General features: G+C 33.1%; 1 protein-coding gene across 4 annotated transcripts in view; it reads right to left on the bottom strand.

Moving 5' to 3' along the window:
• NBEA (neurobeachin) overlaps nucleotides 1–17,614 on the bottom strand; it is a 736,578-nt gene that overhangs the window by 356,870 nt on the left and 362,094 nt on the right. For all 4 annotated transcript variants that reach the window (XM_058437671.1, XM_058437670.1, XM_032150485.2 and 1 more), the window contains one exon: nucleotides 17,363–17,424. In XM_058437671.1, the coding sequence (XP_058293654.1) occupies nucleotides 17,363–17,424 (62 nt within the window). The remainder of the gene's footprint in view (nucleotides 1–17,362; nucleotides 17,425–17,614) is intronic.

Raw genomic sequence — 17,614 nt, forward strand, 5'->3', positions numbered from 1 at the left:
TTTCAATCAATCTAAAATTATATGGAATCTGCATACAGCCCATGAGATGTACTAATTTACAACCTTTGATGGAGGAACAGTAGAAGTAAGTCTGAGCTAAGCTAAGGACATTACAGTTTAAAGTTTGAGAAAGCCAATGAAAGTATATGATCACAGGACTTCATTCAGTAAATCAGTGTTTTAGAACAGTAATTTGTCAGTTTTGAGCAAGAGGAAATTGTAGGAGATTGTTGTTACATGCCTTTCCACAAGAGAAATATTAGAAGTCTAAATGAGTATTTCAAAAAGGGAATAAAAAATAAGAGGTGTTACAAAGAAGAGATGCCAAGATTAGATGAGAATCTGAATTTAAGAGCTGATGTAGAGAAGTTGAGATAAAAAAATTATTAAGTTTTCAATGTAGATGACTAGGATAATGGTAATATTATTATGAAAATACTGAAGAATTCATTTGGGGAAATCACAAACACTGTTGTCTGAATTTGTTGGATTTACAGTGGCAATGGTATATCAAAAAAGAATGTGAAATTTGGAATTATTTACATAGAAATATTGAGTAAGGCATTAACATTAGGCAAAGTCTCCTAAGAAGTATAAACAAAACGAGGATCAAATATCTAGGCTGAGAAGGTATTCCTAGGCTGGAAAGGATTCACATTTTTAAGACTGCAAAAAGAGGCAATTGAAAGGGACAGAAAAAGATCTATCAAAATTTAAGAACAGAAGCAGAATATTATAGCATTATTTGAAAGAAAACACTCCACGTACATACACTGCCTCAGGAAAACAGAAAGATAAAGGACCCTTTAATGACAAATATTACTTTCAAAGTCACTACCTATGATCCTGTTTGCAACCTTATATTAAAGACACAGAACAATATTAGAAAGGGATAATGGAGGTGGGGGTTGGAGGGAAGGGAATGAAACCCAAATAATGAGAGACAATGAAGCAACACCAAAAAAATGTAGTAATAAAACTGGGACATATGAAGATATTGTATACATTTAAAAAGAGTTGAAAATATCTCCCAGAAAATAGAACAAAGAGATAATGAGGTACAACCAAAAAGACAGAGATAGAAAACAAAGGAGACAAAGAAATTAGAGGATCTTCCTTTGAAAGGTCACTATCTAGTAAGTAGGAATTTTGGAAACAGTGAATGAGAAACATTGTATCAAGAAATTATCAAAGGCATTTCAAATATTTTCTAGGATTTAATTATATGACGATATAACTACATAATTATATGATGAATAATATAATACATAATATACCCTAGCAAGTATAGCATCATTAAATTTTAGAACACCAGGGTTAAGGAAGAGGCTTGCAGGAAAAAATAAAAGTTTATGTAAAGAATCAGGAATCTGAATGAGACTAGACTTCTCCACAGCAAAACTGGAAGATGGAAGAAAGTAAATCTTCTGTCTATCCTGCTTTCTGTCTGTCCTGCTCACCTGTCCTGACGTATGTAGACATCAAATACTTTCATTTGATACACGAATTTAAAGTAACTTTAAGTTGAAATACCAATTTTTCAATATGAGAGTTTAACATCAGCCAGTTTCAAAATTATGAAGACTAGAATACTCAGAACTATGCAGCTAAACTATCAGTAACATATGAAGATAGAATAATCACATTTTCACACATGCATAAAAATTTATCACTGACTCTTGTTCAAGAACCCACCGATGGTGTGCTCTGCCAAAATGAGAAAATATATCAAACAGGAGAAACAAGTTTATGTTGTGCTAGTCCCCGAATCTCCGGGGCTTAAAACATGAAAGTTTACTTCTTGCTCAAATTCTGTGTCCACTGTCTATGTTCTGCTCTACATCATCATTGGCATCATCCTGGGAGTCATACTATGTTGCCATTGTCTGCAACACTGTTGGCAGCCAAGACGGAGGGAAAGAGAATGGGTCTAAGCATGCCCTGGCTCTTGTAGCTTCTAGCCAGAAGTAACACATGTCCCTTTGCCCACATTCACTGGCCAGAGAAAGTCCTATGATGAAGCCCAATCTCACTGGAGGAGGGGAATGCAAACGCACCAAAAGCGCTCAATAGGATGGAAAGAACTTGTGACAAACCCTAAACATACTATAAGAAAATAACTTTAAAAAGAGATAGACCCATATCTAAGAAACGGCAGACTGAAACAAGACAGAGGCGATGAAAATTCTCCAAATAATTGGTAATGGAGGTACCAAAACAGGATTAAGCAGAGGCTGACAGAATACTTAACATGCACTAGAGTTACAGCAGGTTTTTAGTTCTGCTGGAAAGTTTGGGGGAAATTTAGTAATACGCATCCAGAAAACTTAGCCAACAAATAAAGAGGAAAGAGGCAATTCACTCTAAAATAAAATAGTTATCTCAGGAAGGAAATGGTGGATAGTTTAGCTACAGATGATACAAGAAATACTGACACACTTAAAACTGTGATATGGCTATAGTGGGGAAATGCTGAGAAAAGTGGAAACTTTCCCCCATATTTTTTAGTAGGTGGTAGTGGCCGCATTGTAAGAGTTACATGCTATATACAATAAATTAAAAAAAGATTTAAAATTGAAAAACCAAGAACATTGGTATAACAGTGTTATTTCGAAAATATGGTTTACTAATAAACAGATAAAAGAGTTGAAATGGTTGATTTAGACCAGTGGATCTCAGTGATGGAGTAGGGGTCTGTTATTTGTTGGTTACGTGCCTTTAAACTACACACAGTAAATTTAAAATTTTTTTAAAAACAATTTTTTTTAAGAACAGTGTTAGTTTTACAGAACCATAAAGAGTTTCTGTGATGAATTAGGAGAGACTTGTACTGAAAGCAGGGTAACAGACTGTCAAAAAGGAAACAGTAACTTTATCAGCCTACAGAGAGAGATTCTGAACACAGAAGACTTAAGAAAACATTCTGAATAAAAATGCATCACTGCAATTATATGTTCTCCCTTCAAGAATTGCTTTTGTCATACAAAAAGTAGCTGGGTGTGGTGGTGCACATCTATAATCCCAGGTACTCGGGAGGCTGAGGCAAGAGAATTGCTTGAATCAGGAGGCGGAGGTTGCAGTGCGCGAAGATTGCTCCAATGCACTCCAGCCTGGGTGACAGCCCAAGACTCCATCACACACACACAGATAAACACACACACACACCACACACACACACACACACACACACAGAATTGCTTTTGTCAAGGCAATGTAATTCCTGAATTTGTTCAACGACAATATAATACTGTTGACCTGTATTTGTGTTCAACTCCTTTCTCAGAAGGCCTGAGTTGCTCTTTTTTTAGTTTTCTACCAAAAGAAGAGTCACTATTAGAGAGGCAGAGAGGGTGGCAGAAGTCTTCTTGTCAAAGAGAATATTAAACATTCTATGACAGTAGGACTGTGTCACTTTCTCATTTTGATGGTGGGACTGTGTCACATTCTCATTTAATTTTGCAAGATTTTCCATATTTTTAAAATATAATCACTAGAAAACTATCACTATTCCATTTGTTTGCATGCCATTACATTGTCATTTTCATATTTCAGAAAAGTCAGGTATGATGAGGACAAAAGAGAGGCCCTACATGCTGGGAGGAAAGTCTGATTGTACTGGGCTGGTAAGCAAGAAAGAGAAAGTGGTAACTAGAGTAAACAATCACAAAAAGTTTTGTGATTAAAGCCAAGAAACAATGGACAGGATGCTCAGAGAAAGACAGGTTTGAAAGTGTTTGTGAAGTTTTTATGATGAAGAGACTTAAATATAATTGTGGACCATAATGAAAGGGTGAAGGAGAGACAGAAAGATTACAAGAGATGAAAGGTGACAGAAATCCTGATGAATGCATAAAATAATGGAGTGTCTTGAAAAGGGATAAGAACAGTTAATTCTTCAGAAAAAGAGTAAAAAGTGTGAAGTTTTCCTTTACTTGTTTATGTATAAAATAGTCCAGTTATTATTCATGAAGGCACCCAGACTTTAGTAACATGACTGTAAACTTTACTGTACTCCTTTCCCAGAACACTGTAAACTCCTTGGTCTTGTCTTGGTCTTTTTGAATTTAAGATATATGTGGTTTTAAATTCTAATATAATTTTAAATCAACACCTGCTACAGTCTGAGTAACATAATAATAAATATTATTAACTAGTGATCTACTGGGTCAATAGTGATTAACATACAATCCACCTCTTGTTATTGCCAGAGATATGAAACCAGGTGACTGGTAATGAGACCTCTTAAAATGATACTACTACAGATGAACAATACTAATTGAACATAGTGTTTCTTTAATCCTATAGAAAAAGAATCTAACTGGGTTCTCATTTGCCATGAAGACATGAAAAAGTCTTGCTAATTATGAAAATGAGAAAGGATTTTTTTCATCTAAAGAAGATATTTTTTGTTCTCCTCTGTGCCCTGCAGGAAATTTAAGTCTTCTGTCTATCCTGCTATCTGTCCTATTCATCTGTCCTGACATAGGTAGACATCAAATATTTTTATTTGATATAGGAATTTAAAGTAACTTTAAATTGAAATACCAATTTTTCAATACGGGAGTTCAACACCAGCTGGCTGAATAGTCTTCTTCATATGACTCTATGAGTTCAGTTTACTCTTTATGTGTTTTATGTGCACATTATATAATTAGATTTTAAGTACTGTATTTTTAAAGGAAAAGCCAGGTTTTATTAATCTGTGATGACACTAGGGCCAGAAGAAATAGATGGTGCAGTTGTCATAATGACTACACTACAACATTAAGGAAACAAGACTTTAATTCTAGAAGTTTAGCCAACATTGAACGGCAAACACAGAAAAAATCCTTATGTATAAAAATGTTTAAATTTTATATTTCCTGGTGCATTTTTTCCCTAGGTTCTATTATTAGTTTGTTTGCCAGACATGAATGTTTTCTTTTCTGTCACACATGCTCCATTAACATGATATGGCTGGGGCACAAGAGCAGTTTATGCAGGCCTTGACCTAAGCAATAGCCAAAGTGGTTCTACCTAATATTAAGAGAGTACAATTCAGTTTTTGAAGGTTTTCTAAATTCTTCAACTATTTGCAACAATTTGCATAATTTCAATTGACCAAGTCAATGTCTGTTAACTAATGAAAAATTATGAACCGCTATTAACAATGTATAAGGTCACAAAAATGTTACCAATCGTCTTTTCTGAGGGAAGAGAGTTTAAAGTTTTTGTTTATTCAATTTGGGGTATGGGATACATAAGACGCAGGCAGTAACTATGCCCAGGATATATACTACATGTCCAGTCCCCCTGAAGCCTGAGAGGAAAACAAAAAATTAAAAAACTATCTAAAGTAATCTAATTCAAAATGTTAAGGAATGTAAGAACAATAAAGTAAAATGAGAATTTGAAAGCCTAAGAGCATAGAACATTTGTGATTCTGGTGGCTGGCAAGCGTTACAGTTTGGGCCACCCTTCCAACTCCTCCCTACTGCAGCCCATGAGGTGCTGCTTCAAGTAGAAGAGTTGGAGATTTAACGACTTTAGCCATACAGACAGCACTAAAACTAGAAATTTTAAACATAAGTTTGTATCAGCTATTTTCTGGGATTTAGCATAAAACATACGGTGGGCTCTCATGAGATACCATCTCATGCCAGTTAGAATGGCGATCATTAAAAAGTCTGGAAACAACAGATGCTGGTGAAGATGCAGAGCAATAGGAACGCTGTTACACTGTTGGTGGGAGTGTAAATTAGTTCAACCACTGTGGAAGACAGTGTGGCGATTCCTCAAGGATCTAGAACCAGAAATACCATTTGACCCAGCAATCCCATTACTGGGTATATACCCAAAGGATTATAAATCATTCCACTATAAAAACACATGAACATGTATGTTTATTGCAGCACTATTTACAATAGCAAAGATGTGGAACCAACCCAAATGCCCATCAATGATAGACTGGATAAAGAAAATGTGGCACATATACACCCTGGAATACTATGCAGCCATAAAAAAGAATGAGTTCACGTCCTTTGCAGTGACATGAATGAAGCTGGAGACTATTATCCTCAGCAAACTAACGCAGATACAGAAAATGAAACACCATGTGTTCTCACTCATAAGTGGGAGTTGAACAATGAGAACACATGGACACAGGTAGGGGAACATCACACACTGGGGCCTGTTGGGGGGTTGGGGAAAGAGGAGGGGGAGCATTAGGACAAATACCTAATGCATGCGGAGTTTAAAACCTAGAAGACGGATTGACAGGTGCAGCAAACCACGATGGCACATGTATACCTATGTAACAAACCTGCATGTTCTGCACATGTATCCCAGAACTTAAAGTAAAATTAAAAAAAAAAAAAACCCATATTGTGGACTCTCGTTGTGGTCAATGAAGAAAACAGAAGTTTATTTTTTTCACCTACTAAATGAGAGACAGAAAAGGGACTATAAAATATTCTTCACAAGATAAAGTATATTTTCCTCCTCAGAAAATGTTAGGATTGCATGTGGTTTTTAAAGCATGTTTAATAATTTGTGAATGACAGTTGTAAAAGTGGCAAAGATAATTTTTTTTTACCATATTTAGTTGAGAAGTCCAATCCCTTTACATCCTAGATAGACAACAGTACACAGTATTGGGTGGCAAACAAAAATGCTTAAGTATAAAGAAAAAAACGGAATGAGAAGAAAAATGTATCCTATAGGAAAAATGTAACAAAGGGCATCTTCTCCATTGGTTATCCTAAGCTACCGATGAATTTTTAGGCCTGACTCCTATGGAAAAGTGCAATACCTATGACAAGAATTTATGCTTCTTATTGCCCCTTTCCATAGGAGTCAGGTCTAAAAATTTCTATTTCTATTGCCCTTTTCCACAGGAGTAATAGAATTTATGCTGGCAATGTAACAATGTAACAAATCTTAAAGCATGTAAACGAAATAGTTTTAAAACTCTGAAAATAGGAAATGGGATAAATCCTATATCTTCTTCTCATCAGTTAATGTTACTTTTATTAATCATGAAACATTGCCTCTGAAATGGAATTATTTATATTTGTAGTACTTTATTTACAAGTGTATGTGAAGTAAATGAGATACACATGGTTCTGAATTTTTGTAACAAACTTGGGTAGGCAATGATTATATTCTTTTACACTGATGAGCATTTCTTTTTATAATTTCAAAAAATACTTTTTTTTTTTTTTTGAGACAGTCTCGCTTTGTCACCCAGGCTGGAGTGCAGTGGCTCGATCTCGGCTCACTGCAACCTCCATATCCCGAGTTCAAGCGATTCTCCTGCCTCACCCTCCTGAGTGGCTGGGACTACAGGCGTGCAACACTACACCTGGCTAATTTCAAAAAATACTTCTTAAGTGCATATTACTATGTAACTGATTCTAAGAGCTTCAAAAAATAATTAGATAAAACATTGAAAGGAGAGATAAACAAAACTTTGTGATAAGAAAAGTACATAGCATAGAGAAGAAACGGTATTTGATTGTTGTGGATGCTGAGATATAAGCCACCTTGAAAGTTAAAAAATGGGATAGAGGTGGACATGGAAGACAACTTTAGTTCCTATCCTAGCACTCTAACAGTTCTCTCTGACAATACATAAACTTAGAGAATTTGCTTAAAACAAGGCACACAGATACATGAAAACACATGCAAAGGGATAAGAATAATTTACTGTCATTTCATCAACAACAAGCTCTTGGCAATGACAGGAAAAAGGTATATTTTAAAGTCTTATCTTACAAATTAGTCCAGAATTTTTTGCCATTTGAGAAAACACACACATAGACATATACTCACTTTTCTGCTGAAAAAATAAATGAACAACCTTTTATTTTCATAGGGAAAATACTTAACTTTGGGTTTGAATGCCTGCAGAGAGCTGCCAAGTCTTTAGATAGTTTTGTCACAATTTTTTAACTCTTCAACATGGACGCATAAAATTTCCTCAAGATGAAGGACTTTTTCAGGGAAGTGGATCTCATGTTAAGGACCCTTTGAAACTAAACACTTTGAAGACAAATAAGTTCCAGAAGGATGACGATAAAATCCCTGTGTTCTCTTCACAATCGCTTTATGGTAGTTAGATGGACTAGTCGAAGAAATCTCAAATCCAAAACATAATGCTCCCCATCAGTTTCTCCTATCTATGTCAACTCAATGTACATTTTTCATTCCCTCTTCTTTGTATACAATTAAATAAACCAATTTAATGTCCTTAGAGATTCAATCCATCATAAAAGTTTTGAATATATAAAAAAATTACAAGGGAAAATGGTAGAGTAAATTGATATCTTAAGTCTTCAAGAATTCCAGAATTGATTTTATATTTCTGATATCTTTAATATCTATTTATCATTATCTGTCACTAAAATACATAGGTGTGTTTCTTAAAATTTTCAAAGTGAATGTTCATTACAACTGGCATGTTTAGAAATTCTGTGCTATAAGTTGAAGTCAGTAAGTATAAGGAGTGAAGTGAAAAAAACACTCTGTAGGATGAAAATAGAGATGAGAATTTTTTTCAATGTATATAAAACATACATAATTAATGAAAATATATATGTGAAGTATTTAAAGTACCATTTATTTCATTTTCATTTCTTATTTTTATGAAGATCTTACTAAAAGTATTACAGGAAAAACTGAATGTAAGAAATCAATAATCAATGATCAATTCAAAGAGAAGATTACTGATATAATAGTCAACCATAAAAAAACCATTAGGAAATACTGAAATATATTTAGTTGGTTACTCAAGGAAAAGTTGGCATATCATATAAACATAAGGAGGCTTCCAGGACTTCAGGTGATCACTAAATTATGTTTCAAATTGGACACATCTTATTATTATAAAATGAGTGTATGTATTTGTATTTGTGTTTGTAATAAAAAAGTCTAGACTGCTTTACAAGATAATATTTTTAAAGAGAGCATAGTCTATGAGTATATACAACACACGTTTATATATTAGGTTTGAGTTGTTAAAAAGTTTCTCACATTCAAATGTGTAGTTTAAGATTTAGAAATAGGTACTAACTTATATTAAATATTTCATATTTATTCATAAATGATCATGCAGCAATAGGTGTGGAAGCCAGTATAAGAACATTAGTGTTGTAGAGAAACTTAGAGATCATCATTTTTAACTAAGTACAAGAATCTCTGACACATAATTAGCTGACCTTTGTTTGAAGACCTACTATATTCTGGACCTCTGAAACAGCTTCTTGTACTTTTGGACTATATTAGAATTAGAAAAAGCAGCATATATATATATATATATATATACACACACACACACACACACACACACACAGGCAATGTATCTATATATATTTTTAATAACATTTTCTTTTCTATAGCTTATTTTACTGTAAGATTACAATGCATAATACATATAACATAGAAAACGTGTTAACTGACGGCTTATGTTATTGGTAAGGCTTCTGGTCACTAGTCCTAAGCTATTAGTAGTTAAGTTTTGGGGGAGTAAAAAGTTATATGCATATTTTTGACTGTGTAGGGGGACTGGCCTCCCTAACCTTCACATTGTAGTGTTGATGGTTACATAACATTGTGAATTTAATTAATGCCACTGAATTGTATACTTAAAATGGTAAAAATGGCACATTTTACATTTTATGTATTTTATCACAATAAAAATAAATAACAAATCACCTTAGCTAATATATATTCTTTTTTATTTATAAAATAACTCAAAATGTCATTAATAACTACCTATACTATATGCTGGATATTTACACTAGGATTGGAAGACATAGTGGTAAGCACAACAAAAGGCAATAGAAAAATAAAGTGATCTTTAGTATGGTGTAAATTTGTAGCAAAATTGAAATGAATAACATCCATAAAGTGACTTCCAGAAAACTGCAAAGTTCTGTGTTATCCTTAAGTAGTCTTTTCTTTTGGATTGTTGTAAATAAACAATGTATGCTTTTAAATGCTCTTCATAAATGTTAATTAAATATATTGAGACTATACAATACTTATTTCCTCCGTTGGCTGAATAGAATTCTTCAAAAAGAAGGAAATACTAGAAATGCAGCTTATTCTAATGGAAACTGAAATGTGGTAGATAAAGAAAATCATATCACACAAAAGATAAAGAAAATCTTAATCACATATAGGAGCATCCAATTAAAACATATAAACAGGTACCTACATTTATCATCCAGATTTATGCACTCAGATGCTAAGGGAATGATGCAGAGATTAGAACCTTATAATAATAATACAGAAAGGCTTCGTGAAATAAAAGAGTTTGAAACAATTGGGAAGATATGAGGTATAGGAACAACCATGTTGGTTTCATTAATACTTGGAATAAAATTGTATTGAGTTACACATACAAATGAACACATGTAAAAAATAGAGAATGCTGAATAATGTCTATCATCTAGTTGGCAGTACTACATTAATATCAATTTCCTGGTTTTGATACTCTACTACAGTTATATGTAAGAAGTTACTATCGGAAGAAGCTGAGGGAAGGGTACATGGGACTCTGTGTACTATTTTTGCAACTTCCTGTGAGTCTCTAATTATTTAAACAACGAAACCACAGAAAAAATGATCATGAGGAAATGTACAATGTAACAAAAAAGAGGATATGGAAAACTACTTATTATATGATAGCTAATAAAAATAAAGCATATTGAAATATGCATAAGACAAAAATGAAGAAAATTTACCACCAAAAAAGAGAATGTGTACTAGAGGTAAAACTGTGAAATATACAGTTTTCACTATTTTTCAAAGTTGTTGTAATTTGTCTGAAAAACTTATACAATGTAGACATAGGAAAATAAAGATTAAAGAAAAATAAACCAAAATACTGGGAGAAAGGGAAATGTGAATTTTGAGGCAAAGTATGGAAAGAAATTTTAGGTCAGGGAGGTGGGCTTAGTGTCAGGGATTCAGGGATTCAGAATATTCTACATTCCTTCTCTTCTGTCACAGACATTAAACACTCTTAAAAATGATCCTGCAGATGGCCTAGGCTTATTGATTTCTTTTTTCTCTCAATTTTATTAGAATTATGAGAAGTTAGACATGAGAAAAAAAAAAGACTGTTGTTCTTTTTTTATCGTTTTTGTTTTTTGAGACTGAGTCTCGCTCTGTCGCCTAGGCTGGAGTGCAGTGGTGCAATCTCGGCTAACTGCAACCTCCACCTCCCGGGATCAAGAGATTCTCCTGCCTCAGTAGCTGGAACTACAGGTGCCCACCACCATGCCTGGCTAATTTTTGTATTTTTAGTAGAGATGGGTTTCACTTTGTTGGCCAGGCTGGTCCCGAACTCATGATCCACCTGCCTTGGCCTCCCAAAGTGCTGGGATTACAGGCGTGAGCCACCACACCCAGGCTTAGTTTATCATTTCTAACAGACGAGGTCAGAACTTTTTGTTTATTCATAAACTATTACCTCTATAATTTGAGGTGGCTATGTGCTAAGTTGTTATATATAAGTGTTATATGATGTGTGAGTATTGTATGTATTGCAGGTAGCTTAGAAAAAATATTTTTTTTTTTTTTTTTTTTGAGACGGAGTCTCACTCTGTCGCCCAGGCTGGAGTGCAGTGGCGCAATCTCGGAGGGTTTCCCGTGGTCTCGACCCTGACCTCGTGATCCGCCCGCCTCGGCCTCCAAAGTGTGGTTACAATGAGCCCCCGGCCTGGCCAAAAGAGACTGACTCAAAATTTCTTATACCTGCTAACTTCTCTAAGAGTTTAAAAAAAGAATCCAACAATAAAATATCTCATAGAATGAATCAAAAGTAATTTGAATTATATGCTCTTTAAATCTTTGATTAAATTTTCATCCAGGAATGCTATAAGTAATTGAACATAGAGAGAGAGTCTGTCTTCCTGTTGCAATCTGTTCTGTACTGATTCTCCCCAAGATATATTAAATACAGATTTCCCGATTATTTTCTACTGATACTCTTTTTCCTTTAAAATGTCTACATTTTCAGTATATAGCTTTCTCCATATTCTCTAATAATTTTAAATCTTTATTGTTATCTGAATTGACTATAATCTTTATGCCTCGCTGTATTTTCATCATCCTGTTTAACTTTTATTTATACTTTAGGACATATTACAAACTTTTATGGCAATAAAGATTATATAACATAGCCACTCCAAAAAAATTAAATGCCCAAATTTGACCCCTTTAACTTGGAAATGACATTATACCACAGATAAGAGGTGGGGTCACCCACCATTTAGAGAAAAAGGCAGGGATTTCTTAAATATTAGAAAATGAAAAAGTGGCTCTTCTAAAAACAGAATCTATAGTCAATGATCATGAACTATCCAATACTGTTTAAAAGTTAGACATTTCTTACTAGCCTTAATTCTATACTATTAACACACTACAATATTTTATATTAAAAATACTCTTGAGGAAGTTATTGGATTACACATTGCCTGGAAATGGATAATACCCTAGGTAAACAAATAAATATTACATATTGCCTGGTCACTTAATTTCTGCTTTTTTTAAATTTTCTATTTTTTTAAAAAATTGTTTTTGCTATCCCTTGACCTTAATCACATATGGCTACCTAATTTCTGATGTGCTATAAATGAGGCTGGTAATTGGCTTGAGCATGTAACACAAGCTTGTACAACCTGCAGCCAATGGGCTGCACGTGGCCCAGGACAGCTTTGAATGCAGCCCAACACAAATTCGTAAACTTTTTAAAAACATTATGAGACTTTTTTTTTTTTTTAGTTCATCAGCTGTCGTTAGTGTTAGTGTATGTTATGTGTGGCCCAAGATGATTCTTCTTCCAGTGTGGCCCAGGGAAGCCAAATGATTAGACACTGCTGAACAGACTCATTCCTCTCCAGACCTCAGGTTTCCAAAGAAACAGGGCTCAGGCTGTTTCTTCAGCCCAATTCTCCTCTGCTTATGCTGAATAGGATACCTTGCATCTTCAGGGCTCATTTTTAGTTCACCTCAATAAACCTTTCCATGACAATCTTATTGTTGGTACATAGGACCCATTTACTGAACCACACAAAGGTAACTGCTCATTTATATTCAGTTTTAAGTATCAGGTCGTAATTTTTTATTGTTCTTAATTGAATTCAAATTCAGCTGCAAAACTGGTAAGTTTCATAGATAACACTAAACGTGAGAAATGGAACAATGTGTAAGTCTTTAGTAACCATTAAAATGCTTAAAAAATGTAGTCACTAAATAACTAATTACCAAATTAAATGTGACATAACTTCATCATGATAATTAGGATTTCATGATATTTCCAAAGACAATGGGGAAAAAACATCTACTCCATCCCTGGTTTTCTTATATTTGAAATCTTCTTACCATACACACCAAAAATCCTTTCACTATTGAGTACTTATAATGAATATTTTTTAATAGGCCTCTATGTTCTCTTATCTTATGTCTTTGTACCTCACTCAGCCTCAGGTTTATTGTATTTAGCAGAAGAAAGGTATATTTTTTCTTTTGTACTATTTGACTCAGCTATATCACACTGGAGGAAAAATGAAAAACGTAAATGTTCAAAGGCCAAATCATTAAAAAAAAAAGATTTTCTTTAGTTGTGGTTCTTTTACAAGTGTTGTCTTTAGAAGTCCTGGGTTAATGCTTTGATCACATCAGTGAAGTCACTGAAATTCTTATTTAAGTATATGAGTTATTTAGAAAAAAGTAAATTCAAACAAACCACAAAATAATTCATGTTAGTGACTTCATACACAGATACCTAACTACGACTTGCAGGCCTATTACTTTATATTACTTATACATCTTTAGGTTTTCAGTGAGAGTAGAAATGACTTACTAAGCATGCATTTGCTTAATCATTGCCTCCAGTCAGAAAGCACTTAAATACTAAGAATTTTTTAAATGTACAGTTTCTCAATTTATAAAATGTTTTCTATTGACAGATAAGGCACAGAAAAATGCAAGTGACATCTGCTAAGCTTTACTTATAAAAACTTAAAGAAATGCTATGGGATAACATCAGTCCACTTTTCCTGGAGTATATCTTATGCAGACTTCCTTAAAAAATCTGGAAGTAATTAGGAACTATTATAGTACCTAAAGAAGTTTACTTGAAAACTAAATCTGCTATTCATCAAAGAGCACAATACAGTAAAAATAATGTAATAAACCAATAAGTACACATAGAGAATAAGCACCTCAATCACATCTAATTATAAAACTTTTTTTAAAAAGCTATGATAGAAGATAGTATCAGACCTGTGATATACTGAAGAATCTGTAGAAGACCTCGTACTCCCTAATTAAGCACTGATTTGATATTAATTTTTTTACTTTAGTTCATTTCACTTCAAAATGATATGAAACCAATTTTTAAAATGCTACTAACGTCAATTTTAATACAAAATAAAAGCGAAGAAGAATAAATATATTTGTATCATAAGATCTATATCAGAAAAAAATCCAGAATACAGTCAAAAATGTTTTGGGTATTTGTGGCATGATAAATATATCATAATGATAATATTAACAGCTTCTTCTTAAGATTTAAATATGTTTTCGACAAAGATGTAAAATTACACTGGGGGGTAGACTGGATGATATATCCTTTGGAGTTTAAAAGTTTGCCCATATGAACTGAATTATCCTTGACAAGTACCTTCAGACACTTGCAATACGATCTCACGTAAATTTAGACCATATTTTGGGCACAAACTATTAGGAATAGTAAGTTTATTCAGGAGCTCAGATAAGAAAGAAAAGCTAATGTCCTTAATAATATGTAGTTGCTAACAGGAAATTTCCAAAATGAAAATGAGAAGCATAAAAATAAAAGCCATCTAAGTGTTGTAGCAAAGAAAAACAAAATCCTATAAAAAACACAATATTGCATTTTCTTTTCCCTTTTTAATACTTATCTGCCTGGTCTCTCAAAAAATTTTTATCTTTCAATGGCTTGTCTAAATTTGGAAAAAGAAAAGCATATTTTATGCAAATAAATACATTAAAAATTCCATTTGCAGAATTCTCACTTATTCTAACCAGCATTAAATTACAATATGAATAATATCTTAGTTGGATTTCTCACTGTGGAAAAATATACACATAGTATATCAAGATAGTAACTTAAAGTTACTCATTCAGATTTTCAAATATTTTTATTAGTATTAATACTGCTCATGATAATTACACGGAGCTATCAAGACTTACAAAGCGCTGTCTGTAGAGCAAAACAAAAAGAACTCAGAACTCTGCAGCTTTTAAGGTTCATCAGGATTACCTACTGCCTTGGCACAAAGATGGCCTACAGAACTGTACTAATTCTACAGGGACTGTGCTTCATTCTACAAGAGATGCATTAAAGGCTGTAGAAGAACAGTGCTTTGGAGAGAGCTATGCCAAGCAATCTCCACAGCATCATTAACTGTATTTATTTCTCTTTTCAGAGGTATGTTACTGCTATGTTGCCCTGTTAATGGATGAAAATAGGATATAAATCATCTCGAATTTAAGTAGTATAGAAAAATGGCACATTATTTTAAGAAACGTTGAAGACACGTCCATTTTTTGGTATGTGTGTCCTTACAAATAAAGTAATGATCTACAAAGATAGTTCTAGAAGCTTAATTTCACAGTAAAATAGTAAACTTATCCCCCTGAATAGGAATAAAGGAGGATTATTCGTTTTATTAAAAATATTTAGTGGAAAGCATTATTTCAGTTAAACAGAAAATAACAAAAACAATTGGGAGCTATTTTAAAGAATAAGCATATATTCTTAAGTTACTTAAATCAGGTGCATTTAATCAATTAAACACTTAAAATATTTAAAAACACTGAATTATTTTAAAAATTCAACTTAAAAATCAAATCGAGAGGCGTGTTTACAATATTGCTTTGCTGAAACATTGAAAGAAAGTGCACTGCATAGACAGCTTAAATTTCTCACTCTTCCTTTCAATCAATATCTGAGGCAAAGTTTCATCTCTAGGGCCCTTAATGGCAGGAATTCCTGGAGCCAGCAAATGAGTAATGTTAAACCTATGATTAGATGATGAGGCCATCAAAGACACTAGATCTTAATGCTACATTCCTCTTTATTTCTCTGAACTGCAGTGAAACACAGGGCTATGGAAGAAGGAGTTCTAAGCTATTTTTCCATAAAAGCGTTTTACAGAACTGTGCATCATCATGAATCGAAAAGGTCCAGATAGTCTCTCGAACTCAGGACTTCAACAGTAGGTGACAAAATTTTCAAATGCCCTGCAGATGACCTCCTCGCAGGGATGTTGTCTTCTTGAACCTCTTCCTTATCAATATTATATGTTCCTGGCTATAAGGAGGAAAATGGGCCTAATGATTTTCCTAGGAATATATTCTTGAAGAAAGTCAACCTGAAAACTGAAAATAATCGGTAAGTTTTTCATTTGTTTTGTTCAGTTTTGCTGATGGTTTAGAGGATCACTTGAATGCATACTGTTGTTTGTTTCCAAGTTAGCTGTGGCTCTAGGCAAACCTCAGGCCAGTAATCAGGAATAGCTTAGATATATGTTTCTTTCTACTGGGGCAACTATGAATAAAGATAATAACTGCTTATTACAAACACACACAAGCTCTTTTTTCATTCTGATATTAAAAAATATTTAACACTAATACGATAATCAGAATAATCAGGACTGCTAGGAGACTTGACAGAGCTGGTGAGAAGAAAGACCAATAGGTTCCTATTTAAGTAATCAGAAAATATGTTTACATTTATTTTTGGTTTCCCGGTAATTGTTAAAAAGAAACAATACCCAACAATTATCATTTATCTTTGATTCTGATTATTAAAGATAAATAGCTCAAGTAGATTTTTAGAATTTACACTGACATATACAAATTACATTTTAAAAAGAGAAAGCAGCAAGGTCTTATATCAAAGATGATTCATTAATAAGCTGTATCATACACTTTGGGTATGGAATTTAAAAACTTACTTTTCATTATCTCAAATATAAGAGAAGAAGAAACAAGATAATAATACATTTAAAAATTATACATTGTGATACTATATCGTATTTTATATACATATATATGATAGGAAACAATGGAAGAATCGAAAGGGTAGGAGAATAATACTGCCAAAAAGAGTAGAGGAAGGGAGAGGGAGAATAAGTCAATATTTACATGGTAAGATAATCTATATACTAATAAAACTCAACATAAATTATTTTCTCCATCTATGGGATAATAGATGGAAATTTTAAAAATATATAAACATACACATATATATACACATACTTTTTATTATTAGTCACAAAAAATCCTCATATATTAATGTAACTGAGTGAATGAGATTTTGTACCTGAGAACAAAGCAGCATAACAAGCTCAACCACAGATGTGCTGGACTTCATACAAACAAGGCCTACAACAAAGAAAGGTTAAAACAAAATGAAATTACAATGGTAGAAATTATCATTCTGAGTTAATTCATTATATAATTTTAATTTATAAAAAAACTTTCTTTTACATAGAATTCCTAAGGTAAACTGAATGAAAATGTTCACCTAGCATACATTTTTAGCAATAATTTAAAACTATTCAGATACACTTCC

Source organism: Hylobates moloch, unplaced genomic scaffold (assembly GCF_009828535.3).
Source record: "Hylobates moloch isolate HMO894 unplaced genomic scaffold, HMol_V3 SCAFFOLD_4, whole genome shotgun sequence".
NCBI classification, from domain to species: domain Eukaryota; kingdom Metazoa; phylum Chordata; class Mammalia; order Primates; family Hylobatidae; genus Hylobates; species Hylobates moloch.